This window comes from Diorhabda sublineata, chromosome 11 (genome assembly GCF_026230105.1).
Source record: "Diorhabda sublineata isolate icDioSubl1.1 chromosome 11, icDioSubl1.1, whole genome shotgun sequence".
NCBI classification, from domain to species: Eukaryota; Metazoa; Arthropoda; class Insecta; order Coleoptera; family Chrysomelidae; genus Diorhabda; species Diorhabda sublineata.
This window is the reverse complement of record NC_079484.1, coordinates 11291762-11314431: the sequence shown is the minus strand read 5'-3', so window position 1 is coordinate 11314431 and position 22670 is coordinate 11291762. Positions and strand designations below refer to the sequence as shown.

At 33.0% G+C, this 22670-nt stretch overlaps 3 protein-coding genes across 6 annotated transcripts in view; 1 reads left to right on the top strand and 2 right to left on the bottom strand.

Annotated features, from left to right (window-relative positions):
* The window catches only part of LOC130450484 (uncharacterized), a 35650-nt gene extending 32868 nt beyond the window's left edge, over window positions 1-2782 (bottom strand). Inside the window, exon 1 of the mRNA XM_056788884.1 lies at window positions 2422-2782. The gene's annotated coding sequence lies outside the window, so the exon portion shown is untranslated. The remainder of the gene's footprint in view (window positions 1-2421) is intronic.
* The window catches only part of LOC130450481 (uncharacterized), a 247827-nt gene that overhangs the window by 71431 nt on the left and 153726 nt on the right, over window positions 1-22670 (bottom strand). The gene's annotated exons all lie outside the window — the stretch shown is intronic.
* Window positions 17052-17804, top strand: LOC130450483 (histidine-rich glycoprotein-like). The gene has a single exon (XM_056788883.1). The coding sequence runs from the start codon at window positions 17052-17054 to the stop codon at window positions 17802-17804; it is 753 nt and encodes a 250-aa protein (XP_056644861.1).

The following is a 22670-nucleotide window of genomic DNA, read 5'->3' as shown; positions in this document are numbered from 1 at the left end:
CATGTCATTAGGCAAGTTATGAGGATTGTTCAGGCGTTTAAACCGCGCAGGACACTCACAGATAACGTAGTCCGAAGTTTCGTCCTCCTCCATATACAAACGGCACTCCTGATTGTCCGTGATCCCATGGTGTGGTTATGGTGTCTTAGATGGCAGTGTTCGGTTAGAAATCCGGTAACTACTCGGATTCCGCACCTATTTAGTTGGAGCTGTGGTTTGGCGTGAGACGCAAGAGGTGCATCGCTTGTCTCATGCCTGGTGTCTCTATCCATCTCTGCCGGGTCCGCCTTGCAAGTAGACCGTTAAAGATGCGATGGCAACGCTTTTGGACACACCAAGGATGGGTTCTGGGCCCATCGGTGGGTTCGTCCATCCCAAACTGGCGAGTGAGTCAAATATCCCTCATATATAACTAAATTGCCCCAATATGTACCGCATTATTTTATTGTCTTTTCAACGAGTAGTGACATGCAAATCTTTATGTTAAATAGCTCTTTTAGAGACTCTCTATTCTAAATATACAAAGTCTTTGACACCATTATATAAATTTGTAAACATTATACAAAATAATCTAATGATAATTTCCAGAATTTTTTCCGCTTTAGAAGCCAGATCCTTAGTATCAAAGTTCTTAATCTCATGGTTACTGTCATTAAAGGAGTGTACGTATATCTACCTGCGTAATTTTTCCCATAGTTTCAAAAAAAATGTTTGACAAGATCATAATAAGTTGGGTTGAAAATCTCGAAAATAGGGTAGATGAAATCATAGCTAATGATAAAAAACGATGAAAACATCGGAGTACGAGGATATATTGAAAAATTCTTAGCCTACTATAGAACCAAACAACATTACAATGTCAAAATATTTTATTACTCGACATATTCTCTTAATCGGATACATTTATTATAGGGAACCTGCAACGTCTTGTTTCGACCTTTTAAACTTTTTTACAGTTGAGGAAAGAGATGATAGTCGGACGAAGCTAAATCTGGTGAATAAGGGGGGTATTCTAGAAATTCAAACCATAAATCATGAATTTTTAGGAATGGCAACATGAGATTTGTGTGCAGGGGCGTTGTCCTGCAAAAACAAAACACCTTTGGATAGCTTACCGCGTCTTTTCTCTTCAATTTTTTGTAATGTCGAATAGTTATCTCCAGTTATTGTTCTACCATTAATCTACAAAAAAATCAATCATGATTACCCCACGGCAATTTCAAAAAACTCAAGCAAGAATTTTTTCAGCAGAGTTTTGGACACGGAACTTCTTAAGTCTTGGGGAACCAGAGTGTCGCCATTCCATAGATTGTTGCTTTGTTTCTGAATCGTAGAAATGTACCCAAGTCTCATCCATAGTAGCAATTCGGTTTAAGAAGTCTACATCCTTTTCAAATCGAGCACAGATCGAACGCGATGCTTCTACCCTTGCATCCTTTTGGTCAACATTCAAACATTTGGAAATCCATTTTCCAGCAATTTTTTTCATGCCCAAATTGTCGTGAACTATATGATGAACGCGGTCGTATGAAATATTCAGTGCTTCAGATCAGATCCGTTTTAGCCCAATTCGACGGTCTGATAAAATCATGTCATGAATGGTTTATATATTGTATATTATATATTATATATGGAATAAATCAATTAATATAAATGAAACCATATATATGGACACAACAAAAAAAATACCTTGACTGGTCATAGACACACATAGAAAATTATCTCTTTGGTAAATAAGGAGATATACCGAAGATAATAAAAGTACAACACAAAACCGAAGAAATTCAATGCATAATAATTATCATGCTAAAAATTATAGGGTTGGAAATTCGAGAGCAAAACTGAGAAAAAAAAAGGGAGAAGAGGAAGCTAGGCAAAAGTGGTGAAAAGGGAAGACACGAACTAGGACTACGACTAGGATAGTTACAGAACTACCCGATAAAACAATATTAGAAAATAAAAAACCTTTTGCTTCAAACTTATACGGATAGAGAGATAGTATTAATAATAGTATTTATTAAATGTTTTCAATATTTTTTTGTAATTTTATATTTCTTCTTATATAATATACTGCCTGAAAGTAACTGACATGAAAAACTTAAATATTAGTATCAATTTGAAATAGCTGTGCTAATTTGCAGCAAATTAATAATTCAAACATTGACATTTATATAACAAAGTATTATATATGAGTATTATGTGACACGTTGATTGTTTTCAAATTTTTGATGTTTCACAGCAATATATTTTTCTTTTAAGAACAAAATTTGATGATAATAAATACTTAATTAAACATGTTTAGATTTATTCGAGTAAACAATGATGCCAATTAACAAATAAAAATGGAATAATTTTGAATCGATTAACCAGCTATCAAAAATAACCAATAAAATATTTTTGGTAATGACGAAAATAACTCACTTTCACAAACCAACTTTATGATTTCCAATTAGCATCTTCAGCGTTCCACATCCGCCAATATAACTTGATAATTCGTCCCAATAAAATTCAGTTAACGATCTATACGACACTGACATAACTTTAAACTTTTTTTTAACAGAAAATTGCCGAGTCTGACATAGGAACGATTGAAAAAATGTGATTTTATAAACGCGTGGTATATTTACCGGTATCGAACTGAGATATTTTATGTGTTACGATACGAACTAACGTGTTCGTTTGTAGTTACGTCTGGTTTTCACATTTCACATGAACTTTCTTCCGGCCTCCCAAACACATCAGTTATAATGATTGCACTATCTTCGTTAACGCTGGTTTAGTATTCATATAAACAACTTTTGAAATAGTGACGTACATGTTAACTGCTTTTAAAGACGCATGCGTTTGACGAGAATAGGGAGGAGTTGCGTAGGAATGTATGCAAATATTTGTTTAATTGTTCAATATTGGTATAAAGGAAATTAAAGGTTGATACATCTCACCGTAAATAACGGCTCAGCGAGAATTCGTAATTAATTTTCCTTGAACTTATTGATGTAGTAATTTATAAATACTAGCGATTTACGTACCATGCAAAATATTTCAATGGAGTAAGAATCGAGTATTCGAATTTTTTGTCATTGAAAAGTTACCCAATAATTTATTGGTTCATGAATGATTGCATACAGTGCCCGCAAAAAAACTGGAATGTTTAGTTCCAAAGGTTAACCTACTACCATTGAGTTGGTATTGTTGGTTAGTGAACAGTACCATTTATATTTACGAATATTTACGGTTGCATGATTAAATAAACATATAATTGAATATTAGCATTAATTAATGTTTGTAATTATTTAAGACTATATATCAGGACGGCAACTTATGGAAATGGAATGAAGAGTAGGAACGACTACAAGAAGAATTAAAAGAAAATAGAAAAGAAGAAAAACCTGATACGCAATAATAATTAGAGTAGCAATCAACGCAATGGATAAAGAAAATAGAGAGAATGATGAAGGAGATGATAATATAAATATTGGAGAACCAACAAGAAAATGTAAAGAAACCAAAAGAAGGAAACGGAAGAAAGAAAAGATACAAAAAGGTATACACGTACCGGGTTATTTCAACAGCGGAAATGACAATAAAAAATTTTTTAGAGTCGGATTCACAATAAGAAGAGAATTAACGAAAAGTTTCATCAATTTTGACGCAATTTCGCACTATGTAGAATAAGATTACAGGGCAAACACAAGAAAATAACAATAATAAATGGCAAGTGAAGTGGAATAAACTCCAAGGTATAATAAGAAGATGGTAAAGGCAGATATAAACGCTAGGAAGGGAATAGGAGACAAATACGAGAAAATGAAAACTCACTGATTTATTTCGACATGGAACAAGATATGAAAACAAAGCACAAGCTTTGACCATAGAGAAATACATAAAATAACATGCATTACACCAGATGGGCGAACCAATAACGAGATTTATACAAAAAAATACATCAAAAGTTAGTGAAGTATGTGAGAATTTACAGAGGTGCGTACGCGAATACACTTTTCAGTAGTAAGAAACATCAAGCAGCAGCTGCGAAGAATACCGAAAGTAAACAATACAAGGAAGAAGTATAACATATCAAGGGTACCATAAAACGGGATTAGGTAGAAAATTCAAGAGTACTTTAGCACAAATCCGAGAATAATAAATGAGGACGATAATGTGAAAACAGGAAAGGTACCTGAGCAAATGTTAGGCTTAGAAAAAATAACAAGCAAGAAAGGATTATTGGATGAGGAGTATAAAAAAACTGGGGGAAAGGAGTCTAGTACGATTAGACACGCTAGAAAACCAAGAGAAAATACTCAGTCCAAAAAGGCACCAAAAAGATACGTAGGCAAAAAATTATTGATGAATACTTTGAACAAAAGAATTGAGAAATTTTCACCAAGAGGCAAATAAAAAACGAAAAGATTCAGTTAATCAGGGATAACGAGTGAAGGTTATTAACAAGTCTACAAAAGTTAAACAAACATATAAATAAGCTCTTAAAGTAAAAAATTGGAAATATTTTTTTTAAAATAAGCTTAAAACAATAATGTTTGAAAAATACTAGTATTATTGTGAAAAACGCGTTGTGCGCTCGATGTACAAGGAATATGGAACAAAGCGTCTCACGCTTTTTTCTCAATAATACTAGTATTTTTCATTCATTATTATTTTAAGCACTAACTAAATACTAACTAACTAAAACAACTTTTCAGTTTGATATGCTTCAAAAGCGTTTTTTTAGTTTTTTCAAAGTATATTTATTTTCCACTTTAAGTTCGATTTATTATTTAAAATAACATTTTTCTTCAAGTTCTAGTCATTAGAATTGTGAATTTGTGTAATTTGCTTCGATGTAAAGAAAAAACTTGCAATGATAATATATAAAATAAAATTTACAGAGTGAACGGGGTTTGAACCATCGACCGGTGAATTAGCCGGCTCAAGTAACGATTGCAATTAAAGTGGTGGGATTTACTAACAGCAATAAGACACAAAAGAGAGTTATAAACAAACAAACAAATAAGTTCACAAACCCATATACAGGTGAAGTTTATATAGGCGTGTTAAATATGCGTTAAATTCCGCACAATCGGGGTACTTTTCGGACACTACGCCCTAGGACGACGCATCGAACTGACCGGTGATACGTCAGCGACAAAAAATTCTAAAATTGTAATCCCGGGAACCAAATGACTTTACGGTTGATAAAGAGAACCAAAAAAATTACCATGGAAACATTCAGTTGTCATTATCGTTACTGATAAACCTATTCATAAGGGCAATCAAGAACTTTTGTGTTTGTCACAGTAAAAATAGGGAAATAAATAAATTCGAATTTTATTTATTGTTAGATTTATATATTTATTACAGACTATTAGTTTAGATGCAGTATGATAAATATTTATGAATAAAACCATTACAAAAATATTAACAACTTATCACAAAACTGATTATATTCCTCATCTTCTAGATGCAGTGCATTTACATCAACGTCAAATCGCTTAGTCTTTTGTGACCTGTGGATTTTTTTAAATGAGTTTTAAGAAAGAGTCCTGCCAGAGGTAAAAATGAAAATGATCAATGTCGCCAATATCTTCAGAAGTTTGTGTACATTTAGAAGTGAGGCATGATTGCATTATCCAAGAGCTTCAATAGCCCTCTTTGGTCTATCTAGTTCAGAATATATCAGCCCTTTAATCCATCCACGAAGAGTCTAAATCATATTTACCGAATTTCCAATCTAAATATTTTTTATAAGTACAGCTCAAAGTACTTTTCTTGATAATTACGATAAATTTATTCTCTCCAACACACAAACTATGATTTTGGGATTTCGCACAATAAAATTATGCAATTATAAGTCTAGAATATGTCATGTGTTGTAATTTGCTCTATTCATCAAATTTTGAATCAATATTTTGGCGAACATATTCAATAAATAAATAGACACTTGTAGTATTTTGCATACTATCAGTGTATAAGGGAAAAACACATATAGGCAACATAAGCTAACAACAAAATCACTTTGAGTATATTTCAGAACCCATATATATTATTTAATTTCTTATTTCTTAGACCTTTTGATATATTAATGCATCTAAATGTTCTTGATCTGTTGTTCTGTTTTAAAATTAATTTTTTTTTGATAATTTTTAAAACAAAGATAAATTTTGACGTTTCGACTTTTCTTTGGGTCTTTATCAAAATACGATGTTGACACTGACAATTTGCTTATTTATATTGATCTATAGATTACCTTCATCATAAATATCAAAATAAGGATGAAATCAATTGATACACTTGATATATAATATTACTAGTAATATTACATATCATGTGCCTTATACCAATTGTGACGCTGTCTATATAGGGCAAACCTTTCAGTATTTAGAAAATAGACTAAGAAATCACCAATTCGATAAAAAATAGAACTGCATTAATCAACCATAAAATATCAAAAAAACAGAAATTCAAATATAAAGATTCAAAAATTCTTGAAACGGAATCTAATACACGAAAAAGAGAATTTTTAGAAATGGTTCACATTAATTAGAACGAAAAAGCTATAAATGATAAAAAAGACCAAAATAATTTAAGTAAAATGTATAGCTCTATTTTGTAAATTCTAATAAAACTACAAATAATTTAATTGATTACTGCTATATATTTGGGATAGAGGGACCAAGGAAAAATTAATTTTTCTTATTAGATTCTAAGTTGATTTTATCCTTATTTTGATTTTCATGATGAAGGTGATCTATAAATCAATATAAATAAGCAAATTGTCAGTGTCAATATCGTATTTTGATAAAGACCTAAAGAAAAGTCGACGTCCCCTGACGTACTTAATTTGTTTCAGCTAAGGGTTTTCATGCCAAAAAGCGAATATAGTAATAAAGTATATCGTAAAGTATATCGACTATACATTATGACTAGATAACACTCCAGTTTCTGTCATTGTAAATGAATATCGGCTGTGGATGATAAAGTGGTAGCCATGGCAGCGGACCCAGGACATATCGCAGTTCGATTTCTGATCTTATTTTAAATTGTGACATCGATATGTATCCTAATATAAGAAAATTTTTATGTATTATGGCTACACTACCTGTTAGTGTAGCGATAGCAGAAAAGTCTTTCTCTATGTTGCACAGAATGAAATCGTGGTTAAGATTTTCAATGGTTGAAGATCGCCTAACCGGACTGGCACTTCTTCACGTTCATAAAAACGTACCCATTGACGTAAATAACGCAATAACGAGTTTCGGATGAAGACGTTAAAGAAAAATTGATTTTTTTATTTGAATATATGTATTTTTTCTATTTCTATTTTGTTTCTCGGAAACCCTTGTCGTACCACCTCTTCACTTTTGCGGAGTTTTGCGTCATACCCCTCGACATACCTCTAGCTGTTATGACAAATCATTCACCACGGCTATGGAATGTCGTCAAGAGAAGATGGCAATATGTACATGTATATGTACAAGTTATTATGTGTTAAGTTATTCAAGTGTATAATAAAGAATAAATATTTTTAAGTACAGTACTTACGTACATTAATAAAATACCTACTTTTCACTTGTATCTATTGTTATCAAAAGTTTTTGACTTGACCACGACTATGTGACCCCCTCCTGGCGGATCCGACCTTGACATATATATATATATATATATATATATATATATATATATATATATATATATATATATATATATATATATAAGTTGTTGAAATTCGCAATAATTAAGAGGAAACTGAAGGAGCAGAAGAAATAATTATAATTTTTATAATAATTATTTGAATGATTATTGATGAAGAACGAAATCTGAAATTTCCATACTAATTACCATATAAGAGGATTGTCCCAGAAGTACCTGGTCTGGCCTAGAGATAGCGGTAGTTGCTTGAAAAATACCCTTGTATTAAGAAGAACACAATTTATACAGCATATATTTGAAAATCCCACGTTCTTTAATATTTTTTTGGTAGCCGTCATTAGTGAACGTTTCCAGTGAATTTGTTAACTTGAAAAAAATTGGTCATCGTTATGTGATACAATCCTTTTATTTTAAGGACATGAGCCCAACCAATATAAAAGATGAACTAAATTCTACTCTGGGTGAGACTGCTCCTTCGTAATCAACAGTAAAGTATTGAGTAGCATAGTTTAAATGAGGTCGTACGACATACAAAGACCAGCATCACAGTGGTCGACCAAATGAGGTGACGTCTCCAGAAATTTTGAAAAATATCTACAAATGGATAATCGTCGACTGAAAGTGCGCATGGGATAATTTTCATTGAATATCTTGAAAAAGGTAAAACTATTATCGGCGTGTATTATGCGATCTTATTGCAACGTTAGAGCGAGGAAATTAAGAAAAAACTGCCGCATTTGGCTAAGAAAGTGTTGTTTCATCAAGACAATATACCAGCTCACTCATCCATTACCGTAATTCTCAAAATTAATGAAATAATGTTTGAATGGCTCATCCACCTCATCCACCATTTTCACCAGATTAAGTCCCCTCCGATTATTTTCTGTTTCCAGATTTGAAAGAATGACTCGGTGGTCAGATTTCCCAACAAGGGAGAGGTGATTTCGGCAATTAATAACTATTTTGAGCAGCATGACGGTTCTTATTATAAAAAGGGTGTCGAACTTATTGAACATCGCTGGGGAAAGTGTATGGAGCTAAAAGAACATTACGTTGAAAATAAGATATATTTTTTTTCCAAAATTCTTGTTGGGCCATGTACTTCTGGACCATCCTCGTAGATTCCTACCAAAGTATAGTAAAAATAAAAAAATAAATACATTTAGTGGGTAAATGATATGCGCAAGATATGTGGTAGTTTCTAAGCCCGCATACTATCTCTGAAGTGAAAATCTGGAAGACTGTTAGGTATCGTTCTATCAAAATTGTTTTCCGGGCATGAATTTTTTAAGATCCTGAGATAAGAGTCAGTTAAGTGATGTTAATAAGGTGAATGTTGGAAAATTTCGTATTCCATTTCTCCAGTTTTCCCGATGGTTTTTTGAGCTATGTGAGAAGGAGCATTACCTTGAAACGAATAACTTAATTTTTGTGCAAATCAGGTCTTTTATTAGTATTACATCCAGTTGATCCAAAAGTTCGTTAGAAATTCGTTTGAATCTCAACTGAATGGCGTTAACAGCTTCTTACCCTATTTCCGGAATCTAACTAGCTTTGGAGTCTAAGTACCGGATTCACATCACTCCTTAACCAATTGTTTTGATTTAATATCATTGAGGTATACCCACCTCTCATCTACAGTTATCTTTATCAATTTATCTTGTTGATAAAATGATATATTTTAAACAAAGCTTTCTGTAACCCAAGACTTCAGCAAAATTTAACTTAACTACCTAATGAGATGCTTAGGAATTCTACTATATATATTTTCTCTGGAATTGAAGTACTTTTCAAACGTCTTCCAAAAGGATCGTCTAAGACTTGTATGACCACTTTCAAACGCATCAGAATCCCCGAAGACTTAACAAAACGCTCGTGAATTTGTTTTTGATTCTTTATTTTCCAAAAATAAGATGTTTATCACTGCACGTTATTCAAGTTTTTCCATCATACAAAATACTCTGAACCATCAACTTTGAAAAACTAAGAAAATAAGAATAAGTTAACAAATCTACAAAAAACCCTACGCGTGTTCATTAAAACGTATTATTTGAGAAAACTGAAGAAATAGAACTTAATACTTTTGAAACGAATCTATAGGTTTTCCGGACGTCCAAATTTTTTTCCAGTCTGAAAGAAAATTGATGCTTCCATCCAAGACGCTGCCAACACAATATCACAAAAGAGGCTATAATAGCAATTTGACAAGCCGGAACAGATTCAAACATGTTACTGCTTGCCTCAACACATGACGATATGGTCATAATAGTTGAAACAGTAATGAATTACTTACCCTTTCTGATTCTAATGTAACCAATAGTGCTTACCTAAAACAAAAGAAAAATTAATATTTAATCCCATACAGTTTCTTTTATCTCCTAATAATAAACAAATCAAAACAAAAATTAAGAAACATAAAAAAGGGTTCCAGTATCATATGTGTGCTAAAAGGGCTAACAGTGAATCGATTTGATTGAAACTAGCAGCGAAAAAGTAATATAGCCCATTAAATTGAATGTAACACGGCTTAAGTGAATTTCTGTAACTCACCAATTGTCGAAACGCTTATCGTATAGTCAGTACAGTCTAAATGTTGAATCTTCTCAAACACGTTACTGGTAGTTCATCAACCATTTGCAAATCAAAATGACAGTAGAAAATAAGATAATGATTAATATTCTTAAGATCGGCAAAGGCAAACGTTTAAAGAATGAATATTATTTTGTTATGTATTTTCCAAAAGTACAACAGAATAAACTCTCCAAAATATGTTTATCATCCTTTATTAACTATCACCGTTTATATTTAATAATTTTTACGGTATCATTGACTGTTATTCAGCTGAAACAGAAAGTACAGTTTTTTGCAGTTCCAGAATCTGAGCTCTTATAATTTGTATCTATCATTAGTTCAATACCTATATTGACCAAATTTTGGTCTCTAATGAACCAGTCTTCTATTAGTTGTTCGGTGTGTATATCTCACGCATTCATTCTAAACCTCTACGCTGCAATTTTCTAATGTTTCTTTCCAAATATTTATATAATAATCCTTACCATATCCATGTCTACCGATATAACTATTAAATTTGTTTTCCATTTGGCTCAAGGCTCAAATCAATTCGATAGGATTAAGCTCACAATGGTAATGGTGTTTTGGAAACAAATCATTGTTGACATAAATATTTCGTTTTCGCTTCATATTAGTAATTTCTATAGTTCATGTTTTGTATATTTATCGCTAAAATTTATAGTAACAAATTGACAATTTCATGATTCGTTGAAGAATTAGAACGCTTTCAGTACACTATCGTTCGGTTGATTGTCCATTATTATTAATGATAGTTCTAAATTAGAAATTTACTGTGTCATTGTCCACTCGTGAAAATAATTATCTGTAAACAATGATTTTAATGATAATACTAATCTTGTATTTTTAATAAATTCGTTGGATGAACCAGCAAGAACAAAAATACAACGTCTATCATCGTAACTCTTAAGTTAATTTCTTTCTCCTAGAATATATCCATTTACATATAAAAATTTAATTTTTAAGATATGACAACACTGATGTGAATGTGACAAATTTTACATTAGCATCATAGTTTGACATTTTTAATGGTGAATGTACTCAGAAAGTGTTGTCATACGAGTACTATAGGATGTACAGTCCCCGTTTGACACACAATGATTTATTCTTATTCCCGGGGATTGAAAGTAAATTGCGAGGTCAACGTTTTTCTCCACCCGAAGAAGCGATGGATGCATTCAAATCACATGTTTTGGAGGTACTTCAATCGAAATAGCCAAAATGCTTCGAAAATGGGTTCAAATATTTTGAAAAACAGTAAAGCCGTATCCAATTATAAATATCTTTTTTATTTTTTTACCTCAAAATTTAAGTAGCAACCCACTTACTTCTAGATATTTACAAAGAAAACATGCTCTTCGAATAACAATATTTATTCGCTCCATAATTGCTCTTTGTTACTTAAATATGAAATGTGTTTCTTTAAGAAACAATTTTTTTACTCCCGAATTCATTATTTTCGGTTTTGATAGTGACATGTTTCCATATAAATAAAGATATATTAAGAAGAATTTAGTTAATTAGTATACCAGCAACATACTTTTCTTGAATTGTTGAAAGCCCCAATAAGAGATTGACTTTCGATAATAGCGTTGTTATTAACAATATCGATGTGTAGTTAATATTATTGCTGACTACATACACATATCTCTTGATAATTATACAGGGTGCTCCAACGAAAAGTTTACACCTTTTTTTGTAATTAAATTCAACCATGCTCAGAGATAAACATATTATTCGTTCTGCGCCTTTAACCCTCTAGCGGAAGTGAGTAACAACCTTAAAATTTTAAATGGAGGGAGGAGTCGACTGATATATTATTTGAAAAGGCACAAAATTGTCTTTCTAATGATACCCTATTTGTTGAATTTTACTAAATCAGTTAATGCGAAAACGGCTTTAAAGACATTAAGCAGATAATTTTGGTATTAACGAAAAATAAGTTTTAATTATTACGAGTGAAAACAGCTACAATCATTTCTAAATTATTTAATTTAAAGGAAAATGGGATTTCAAAAACACGACATTATTTATCAGAACTGCAGATACGTGTAGCAAAAAAAATTACACAGTTTATTTTACTCTCTTCATTGATTCAGTTTGGTTGCTTTTCAAGTTATTTTAATTTCACGGTACAAAATGATTTATTCCATTCCAGAACGAGTTGAAATAGTTCAACTCTATTTTCAAAATAATAGTTGTGCTAGACTTACGGGCTTGCTTATTTAATGAGAGTCATCCCGATAAAAATGTGAATGATGTGTACATTGGCAAGTTAGTTAAAAAGTTTGTAGATACCGGATCATACTCAAAGTACTCGTCAACTAGCTGAAGCCTCAGGTGTCTTCAGTTCGTATGTTATTGCTATTCGAAATATTGTTTCCATACATTTTTGGATAAACTCACACCAATTATAGACATATTTTCTTCTTTGATGCTGATATCGAAGAAACGTGGTTTTGAAAGTCTTCAACAGCTTCTTGAGGTGATGAATATCGCACATCTTGTTTGACAGAGAACAAGATAAGGTCATTAGGCGATAAATCGGCTATGAGTACATTAATTCGATGGTTTTCTCCTTCAAATATTCAGTTGTTCGACGTGCTTTATTGGAGTTGGCATGCAGAATCTATTTGGAACATATCTTCCTCAATCATAAATGTTCATTTGATAGCGATTGTATAGTCTGCGATATTCTAAAATATCTGTCCTTAAATAACATTACGATCTTCTTTAATCATGTTTCGAGGAATAACAAACGATTTTGGCAGAGTTTCTCGACATTCATCACTGATGGACGCATTATACCAAGACGAAATTCTGCAAATCAATTGTTAACAGTCTTTTCTTATAGTTCTTCATTACCAAAAGTTGCACGAAGTGATTCCGTGTATTGTTGATGAGAAAGACCTTTTTAAATATCATAAAAAATCATCCAACGTAAGCTTCGTTGGTGATTTTCGATTTGACAAACTTGCTTCTTTTAAACGTTCACTTTCAACAACCAGTAGATAACAAAAATTACTGTTCACAAACACAGTGGTGCCACAACTCATTAAATTCTACCATTGTTCCATTGTAGAAATCCTCGTAGGTATTCCTCGTATAATGCATAACGAACTACTATTTTACTATCTCTATGCCCGGTTCATATTAATCCAGTCTAATGCTGGAATGCTTGTAGAAGGAGGTTAACCTGCACTAGAATATTCCATTTTAGTGATTAATCCAGTCCAGTTGACTGGATAAGATTCTATGGTGTGAACAATGCTTGATTATACGTTGGACAATTCTAAAGGTAATTTCTAGCAATGAAGTTAACTGTTCAATTTATTTCAACGTACAGAGAACATGTGGGCTTGTATGGTATCACCTCGGAATTTGATAAACACATAGTGTTTGCCGATTTTACAGCTGTATATGACTGGAATAATGTGAACCGGGCTTCAAGTTTGTTTTTAATTTAAGTTGATGTTTTCGATTATTCGACAAATTCATAACTTATTCTCTGGTTTGAGAATAAAAAAAAATTGTTTAGAATATCTTTATGAGCCACATTCTTACAATTAATAAGTTAAAGAATGAATATATATTCCAATAATTCGATATCACACATTTTAGATATAATTTAAAGATCTTTTGGTAAGACGTTGATAATATCCACTTACCAATATAAAATAGAGTGACAAGGTTAATGGGGCTATTTAAAGAAATGAATTTAACAATGAATACGCTTTTAATCCAAATAAATAATGCGTAATAATGAGAAAAATACACTTATCTACAAAATTTTTTAACATCAAACTTAAAGTGTATTTACGTGTCATTTATCATAATATCTCTTTTAGTCCAGTTTAGCAAAAATCGTTTTTGAGGGGTTTTCGGGCACACTGAGGCCAATTTTGCCACGAAATTTACCAAGGGTCAATCTAAGGAGGTGCTCGAGGAGTGCATTTCGGAAAAATTGTACGAGTGACAAAAATCGTTTCTCGGTGGTTTTCGGGCATGCTGAAAATGGATACGGGGGCGCTCGGGATGGCTGTAAGGGAAAGGTGATGGAGAAAATAAAAAATGACAAATTACGAAAAAATATTTTTGTATTTTTACTCAATTATTTATTACAATGTTCATATTTATAATAAAATTTAAGATTGAATTTACATTTTTATGTAAGTTCAATCAAGTATTTTTTATCTCTTATCCCACCGTAATGACTTTTAACCCCCAAGCACCTCCACTAAAAGCACTCCGGCGAATTTTAATAGCAGAATTGGCCTCAGCATGCCAGAAAACCCCCGAGAAACGATTTAAGAGCAATTTTTCTGGGTTTCCAATCGTTTATTAAGCAAAGAATGCAATTTTCGAAAAATGGCGCAACCAGTAAATGTAGACTTTTCTTGCGGCCGCTTTACGTTTACAATACAAACCACCTCATCTCGATATTTAATGCTTACCAGTTTCCCCGATTTGTTTCATATCCTCGCTGGACTATTTCCAAGATATTTATTTTAAACGTACTATTACGTATGAATCGCTATTGTTCTTGTGAAAATGACATTTGGCTGTATTGAAATTCATTCTTTTTCTCTTATTAGAAGAAGACAGTATCAACACAATATGTGTTCAATAATATCGTTAACGTCACGTGTCAGACACGATTCAGCGTTTAAACTTTAGTATACGAGAGTTTTCTGGAAATTTTCCGATTACAACCTGAAGACGTCAGCGCATTCTTTTATTCTCATTTAAATTTCCGCCATTTTGGTCTCTTACTTTCTGTCGTATGTGAAAAATTGAATATCGAGCTACGAGTTCTGGCTATTACAATGAGACTGCGCGACTGGAGGGCGCCCTAGACGGCTGGGGTAAAAAACGAGTAGTGCGTTGGGTATCTAGATATCTTGTCTATTCAGGTCCCAAAAAACGTTTCCGTCACTATTATAGTATTTGTTGCAAGAGGCTCATGGAGAGACATTTCTCTTACTCGTGCGCGTGTGTTTGAGTTGTGTAAGCGCTTTAGTGAGGGCCGAGAGAGCACTGAAGATGATCAGCGCCCAGGTCACCTTGTGATTGTTTTAACTCCGAAAACAGTGATCAAAATCAACCAAATTGTGCGTGCAGATCGTCGAATGAGTAACCGGATGATTGCCGAGGCTCTAAACGCTTATAAAGAAACCGTTAGAAAAATTTTACACGAGGAATTACACATGACAACTCTGTGCGTAAGTTGGTATCAAAAAATCTGACTCCTGACCAAAAGCTCTAGCGTCAACAGATCTGCTCAAATTTCCTTGAAAGGTTAGAAAAAGATCTGCTGAAACGTATGAAAAGGTGTGTGGCGAAGGAAGGGAAGCATCCGAATGTAGAATAATTTTTATAATACAAGCCTTTTTCGTAATCAGTCTAGTTATTTAATAGCCAGAACTCGTATATTAAATTAAACACTACCACCACCATCGATATCATCGAAAAGGTGCACTAGATGGTATTGAACGATCGTCGGGTTAAGGTTAGAGAATTAGAAAGGTTACCAGCATATCAAAAGAATTAAGCGTTTTGAGCAAAATAAGTTGGATTTATTGCGTAGATTCATTACTGTAGTTGAAATCTAGATCCACCATAACACTTCTGAAACGAAAAAACAGTCAATATAAAGACGATTACATCACTTGGAAAAGTGATAGTGTTAGTAAAACAGCAGAGTATGACATATCATTGCTTGATAAGGTGAAAAAATTGGAAAATAGCGTCCACATTCGAAGAAAAAGAACGTTCTTTTCCAACAGGACATTGGGTTATTGGGAGGCTTAAAATTCATCAATTGCACTTCGAATTGATTGACAACTCATCTTATTCAGATCTGGCCCTCAGAGACTTATTTCCAGTTTCATAACCTTAAGGTTTCACTTGTAGGAGAGAGATTTTTATCAAGAGAGATAGATGGCCACAAAATATGCAATACTAATTGGCTACCTTACTAGAAAAGACACATAGAAGGTGGAGAGTAAAAGGAATAGTACACAGTTGAAAGTCATTTGACTCGTTTCACTAAATGTTTGCTTCTGCAGAAAAAACGGCCATAAAATCGGTTTTGTAATCTCCCATAAATTGAATGAGAAAGTGATAATTATCAAACACATAGTATTGGAAAAAGAAATCGAAGAGAATAGATAATTTCGTTTTTCATTTTGATGTTTAAAATAAATCCAATCATTATGAAAATTAGAACGCTTTTCATGTTCAAAAAATGCGCGATGTTTTGTCAACTCAATTAGTTTTCCAAAAAATCATTTTTTTTCTAGAAAATACTTTTTTAAAAAGAAAAATAATATTTAAAAATGGATTTTATAAATTAATATTAACATATTATGGTATGTTATGTTAATATTCAAACTATTTGATTGTAGATTTTTTCAAATAATTTTATTGGAAATTATTATTCGAAATGTATAAACTCACATAGAAATTAATAAATAACGTTGTTCCGGTCAAATACACCAAACAAAATGAGAAATTTTGAACCAAATCCAATCGATAAACTATTGTGCAAATTATGTAAAATATTCCCAATGCACTGCAATTGTCTAGAAAAAAAAACGTTGGAAGCAGTGAAGTGGACAAATAAATTCTTATTCACTTTTATTTAGGTAAATTACATCATGTTTAAAAAATGACAATAGTGAAAGTTTTACCGCAAAGGCAATAGACAATTTGTTAATCCTCTAACAAAAACTCAATGAGAAATCATATAAAACCAGGCGCCACTTCAACCAAAACAGTATCAGTCAATTCGTTCAAGTATTCAGAACATCATGAATACTTATAAAGGGCTCTTCGTCCTCGCTTTAGTAGCTCTCGTGTGTGTAACTTTTACTCAACCTCGTGAAATAAGTCGAGAAAAACGTGAAGTTAGTGATTTAGAAGCCGCAGCTTCTGGCCACGGACACCATTGGGAAAAGGGAGGCGGCCACGAGCACCACGCCGATCACCACGGTAGTCACGGAGAGAAGGGCGATAAAGGCTACAAAGGTCACCATCACCACGAGAAAGGATCGAAAGGACATCACGATAAAGAGGGCCACAAAAAACATTACGAAGAACACGGGGGTCATAAAAAACATCATCATCATGACGACGGATACCACGCCCACCACCACAAAGGCGAAAAGGGAGAAAAAGGTCACAAATATGGTGAAAAGGGATCTTACAAGAAAGGCCACAGCACCAAAGGAGGCCATGATGTCCACAAACTAGACGAATACAAGAAAGAAAAACACTTCTTCGACGAAGATCATTCTTCTGGTCACCACGAAAAACACGGAGGTCACCACCATGAAGATGGATACAAAAAGGGAGGTCACAAGAAAGGAGGACACAAAAAAGGAGGTCACCACGAAGACCACTATGGCAAAAAAGGTGGTCATGAAAAAGGATCCCACTATCACGAATCTGCTGGACACAAGAAAGCTGGTGGACATGATGATCATCATCATCACGAACATAAATATGGAAAGAAAGGAGAACATGAAGACCACAAGCATTGGGGATTCAAAAAAGGGCATTAAGTACTACCTAAGAGAGAATGTGATTCAATTTAATTTTGTTAAGGATAATTGTGTTATCTTGATTGTTGTTTTGTTTTATGTGAATAGTTTTAATAAATTTTGAAAAAAAAATAATTCAATTTAATATCCACCCATTATATCAAAAAGGAATCATTTGATAATTATTCGTCAAAATGTAATCGTTGGAAATCAATGTTCGTTATGCAGGTTATATCTAGTTGATTTGTATGCAGTGACTTCACACATGCCACAATTACAGACAGACAGTTCAGACCTATGAGAATAAGCCGATAAACAATAACAAAAAACTTAACAAACCACCTAATTTATTATATTTTATAATCGACATTTGCAAATATTTTAGAATATTAATTTCCTTCCTCTTTTTGATCGGAATTAAACTATGATAAGATCACCACTAGAGTAAGAACCTCAGTTTTTGTCATAAAACGAGAATAGTAGTTTGTGCAACCAGAGTGTATATGATGTTCATATCGCACGAGGATGAATTCTGAGCACAATGGCGTAGGTGGAGTGCTCAATCGTTCGAGTGCGATATGTACAATTGACGCGAGTCGAACAGTATATTTTTTCTACGATCCAATTAAGAAAAAATCTAGAAAATAAACATTTTATTAAACTAATATAAATGAAAAGTGTTAACAATTTTATTTATAACTTTACCAATTCAATCTTATATTTTCACTGTTTCTTTGTGATAAACGTACAATAGTTAAATGTACAATTTGTATATGTTACGGTTTCTTTTTTAGATATTTTCTTCGATACTATTACAAGTAGATAAATTTTGGTGACTATTTTGCATCGATGTTGATGACATAGTTTCGTGTTTTTTGTCAACTGACCTTACAATAGTATTAACGGTGTCTGTTTTTTTACTTAAAGAATGTTCTATATACGTTTCCATTACCGCGGTTGATTTCGAACCACGTACGTTAATAAACTGATTTACCACAAATTTATTGAAACATTAATAAGGTGACAACAGCATTATGTAAACACGTACTACATTTAAATGATAAATGATGTATGGATTATTATTTTTTAAACTTACTTTTGTAAATAAATATTCTTGATCCGGTGGTTCTAAAAAAACTTTTGCTCAGAGTTAAAATTTTTGATTCTTTAGTCTTACATCCAGTAGATTGTAATTAAAGAAAAGAACGCAACTTAGTGTATCTTATAATGTCAATATAACTTTCAATATTTAACATTGAATATGTTTATCAAAGTCCATGAATTTTTTATAACAGAATTCATATTAACTTTTTTTTAATTTTTGAGGTAATAATGTGTTATACGTCTCTTTTGCGGCTAAGCGAAGGGGTACTAAATGCAGATGCTGATTGGTGGATTTCATATACATTCTAGGATGTATATGAAATAATATTCATTCAGTTAACCGAGTGGGTGTATAAAAATTTCTTATCATCATTATTATCGTTATATAGCTCCCAGCAGAGTGAAGATTCGGTGTCCATGCGTCGTTTTATAGGTTCCATCCAATTATGTAGAACGATGTTTCTGCATTTCCTTTTGTTTTTGGAGGTAGAATTTATTGGGATTTGAATATTCTCGTAGAAAAAAGGGATTCGATTTATTTGGTAGTTCTATATTGCATCGCACACCAAATGCTATCCTTAAACTCTTCCTCTCTTATCATGTGCATTTTGAGAATCCAATAAATGACAGTTTTTCCAATAAAAAATTCTACTGCTAACTGAAACGGTATTCGTTAGCGAAATAATTCATTGTTAAGAAATGCTTATTTCTTGTGAAAATTTCGTCAGTCGGTGTAGTTTCTTTCACAATGGTGATTTCATATCGCCATTAAATGAAGTGGTAATGTCATACCAATTGTGACATGCACTTGATAAATAATTTGATCGAAAAAAAAGCTTTTGACTGTGTGTCACACCAAAAAATTATCAACATCCTAAAATCAACCGGGACACAAGATTTAAAGATCACAACCGGACTTTACTGGCACCAAACAGTCAAAATCGAAGGGTCCACATCAGAAGAGGTAGCAATAAGGAGAGGCGTGCGATAAGAATGTTTAACGTGTTTAACCTCTACTTTAAGGTAGTATTCAGCGAAACCCTCGAGAATACAACTGCAGGCATAAAGATCAATGGAAACATTATAAACAATCTTCGTTACGCAGATGATACCGTGTAGCGAGCAATTTAGCCTTTATATGAATAAGATCAAACTATTTGTATTCCCAAAAATACAAAGAAACGCCACCCTAAGACTTCATGGAGAGATCATTGAACAAGTGTCATCTTTAAGATACATGGGCACGCTCGTCAACCAGCAATGCGGGCCAAAACTCGAAATCAGATCAAGAATTGAGAAAGCACGTAAGCGTCGTAAGAGGAATCAGTGAAAGAGTTTGTGTTCACATGTTGTCAAAGAATACGCCTATCAATTCTAAAAAGTATGGTTTTAGTGTACGCTGTACCACCACCAGAAATGGGTAGCTTCTACCCAATGCTGCATACATGGTACTACTACTACTTTATGTTAGTAAATATAGATAATTCAAAATAACGCTACAATATTATGTTTTCGTCGAAGTAGTTCACTAAATGTAGGGAAATTATAGGAGAGAAATAATTTCTGAAAAGAAGTACATTGAAACGGATGTACTTTTACCTTCTTAATTTTTTAATGCCAGACAATTGGGACTCGGACATAATCGGTGCAAACTGAAATTTGGTTTGTCTAAAAGTCCATTGACAGTAGTTTCTTCTTCTTCTTCGATAGTTTTTACAGATTTATGATATGTCACTGTTGTAAAATCGTTATATTTTCTATAATCAACTTTTAAAGTTTTATTCAAAATGAAAAACGATTGCTAATCATATCTGCGCACCTATTAAGTAATGTCAGTTTAAGATCACCCTTTGCAGGTTATTCACTACCCTTATATTCACGTCTATGTCGGTTGTATGGTTAAACTACTTCGTTTATCACCATTTTAATGAGTAATCCCCCCGGCAGTGAGGTTCGCTCATTTATGAGATTTTTAAATGCTATAATTCACCAGCAGCTAGAATCAATAATGGTTACCATTCACTGTAACATTCCGGCCGGTCTCTGTTTTGATAAAATTTGGAGCCGTTATTCCACTGGAGTATAAATCCCATCAAATAGTTGTTTTGTTAGGATTTGATAGTAATTCTTGAACTTCTTCGGGTTATTCATCATCCCAAATACGGGTATTTCATTTATTAACAAACCCATTAAGCCAAAAGTGGGCCTCATAGGTGGAAACAAATTTTGACGAAAACAGCGGATCTTATGCCAGCTTGTCAAGAGCTAAACGACTCAAAAGGAAACGAGTCGGAAGGTCCGTCTGCTTCAGTTCTTGTATCATTTAAATTTTGTATACTTTTTATGGAAGAGTATACGCCAAGTGGTTGAATATGACAACCTACCACTTCTATATTTCCTCCACTGCATGCTGGATGTTGTCTATTAGGTCCAGTATTATCCAATAATGAAAATTAGGTCTCAACCTTACTGACTTGAACGAATTGTACGTTTGGTAGGCCGATTATGTGGACCAATAGTTGTTCTATGCCTCCGATATACATTTCCCGTAGAAAGCTTATGTTTGTAATAAAGATGAACAAATCGTGAACGCTGTGTCGGGATAAATCTTTTCATTGTGAAATGTCAACACCACTGAACAGAAATACCACTTCAGTTGACATGAGACTTGCACGGATTGAAATTAAATCCCTACCATAAAAATGAATTACCATTATCCACTCAATAATGTATTGAAAAAACTTTGTACCTAGACCAGCGAAGGCAACGCATTTGATTTATTGAGTAGTCAGTAAAGTCAGTACGATTCAGTCAGTACTAGTTCTAAATTTGTTTGAAGCTGTCGATTTCTATTACACTTCAGTTCATGTTGATATACTGTCGTTTGAATATTGAACAAACTACTCTACCACTACACCAACAGTCACAATTATACTTTATAACTATGTTATCGTCTTCAGAGACTGAAGGTAAGCTTACTTACTAATTTGGTTATCGAAACGCGCGTCAGACAGTGTAATCGTGAGTGTTGGTGTAGTGGCAGTGAAATTAGGGTGTTCAATATGAATATCACCAACGGTTCAAAAATTCCAACTTACTGTTATTTACAATGAAATTATTAAAAACAATTTGGTCAAAAAAGTTCTACAGTTTCCTGACAATAATTGTGCTTCAATGTCACAAATTATACTTCATTGTCATTGGAGAAAGCTTTGATGGTAATAAAGTACTTTTCAAATTCAACTATGTTTCTGTTATATAAGAGAAAAAATAATGATTTGCTGATTGCAAAGAATCTACGATTACATAGCTATTTCAAAATTGACGTTTGGAGGATTGGGAAATTTTTCTAAGAAGTGCGATGAACATAAAATTACCCTAAAAGTTACCTGCCAAAGATGTAACTAATTACAAAAAATCCTCGAAAAACCTATGCAAAGTTTCTTAGAAAATTCTTGTAGATCCTATCGGAAAACTGGGTAGAAAGTGTAGAATCCGTCTGTAATATAATTAAGAAGACTCCATTCCATCTTCTTCATTTTTTTTGAGATCAGCGATATGCCAGTAGTTACTGGTGGCCAGATCTGGACAATCCGGTGGCTGATGAAGCAATTCGAAGTGTAATTCGTTCAATTTAACCATCGTTGCCATCAACTTGTGAATCCTTGCATTTTCTTGGCGAGACAGTGGTTTTTTCTTCAACATATGAGGCTGTTTTTTCTTGATTTACACATTCAAACGATCTAACAACTCTATATAGTATTCGCTCTTGATCTCCCTTGT

Coding starts and splice junctions, on each gene's coding strand:
- LOC130450483 (XM_056788883.1), top strand. CDS start 17,052: ATGAATACTTATAAAGGGCTCTTCGTCCTCGCTTTAGTAGCTCTCGTG.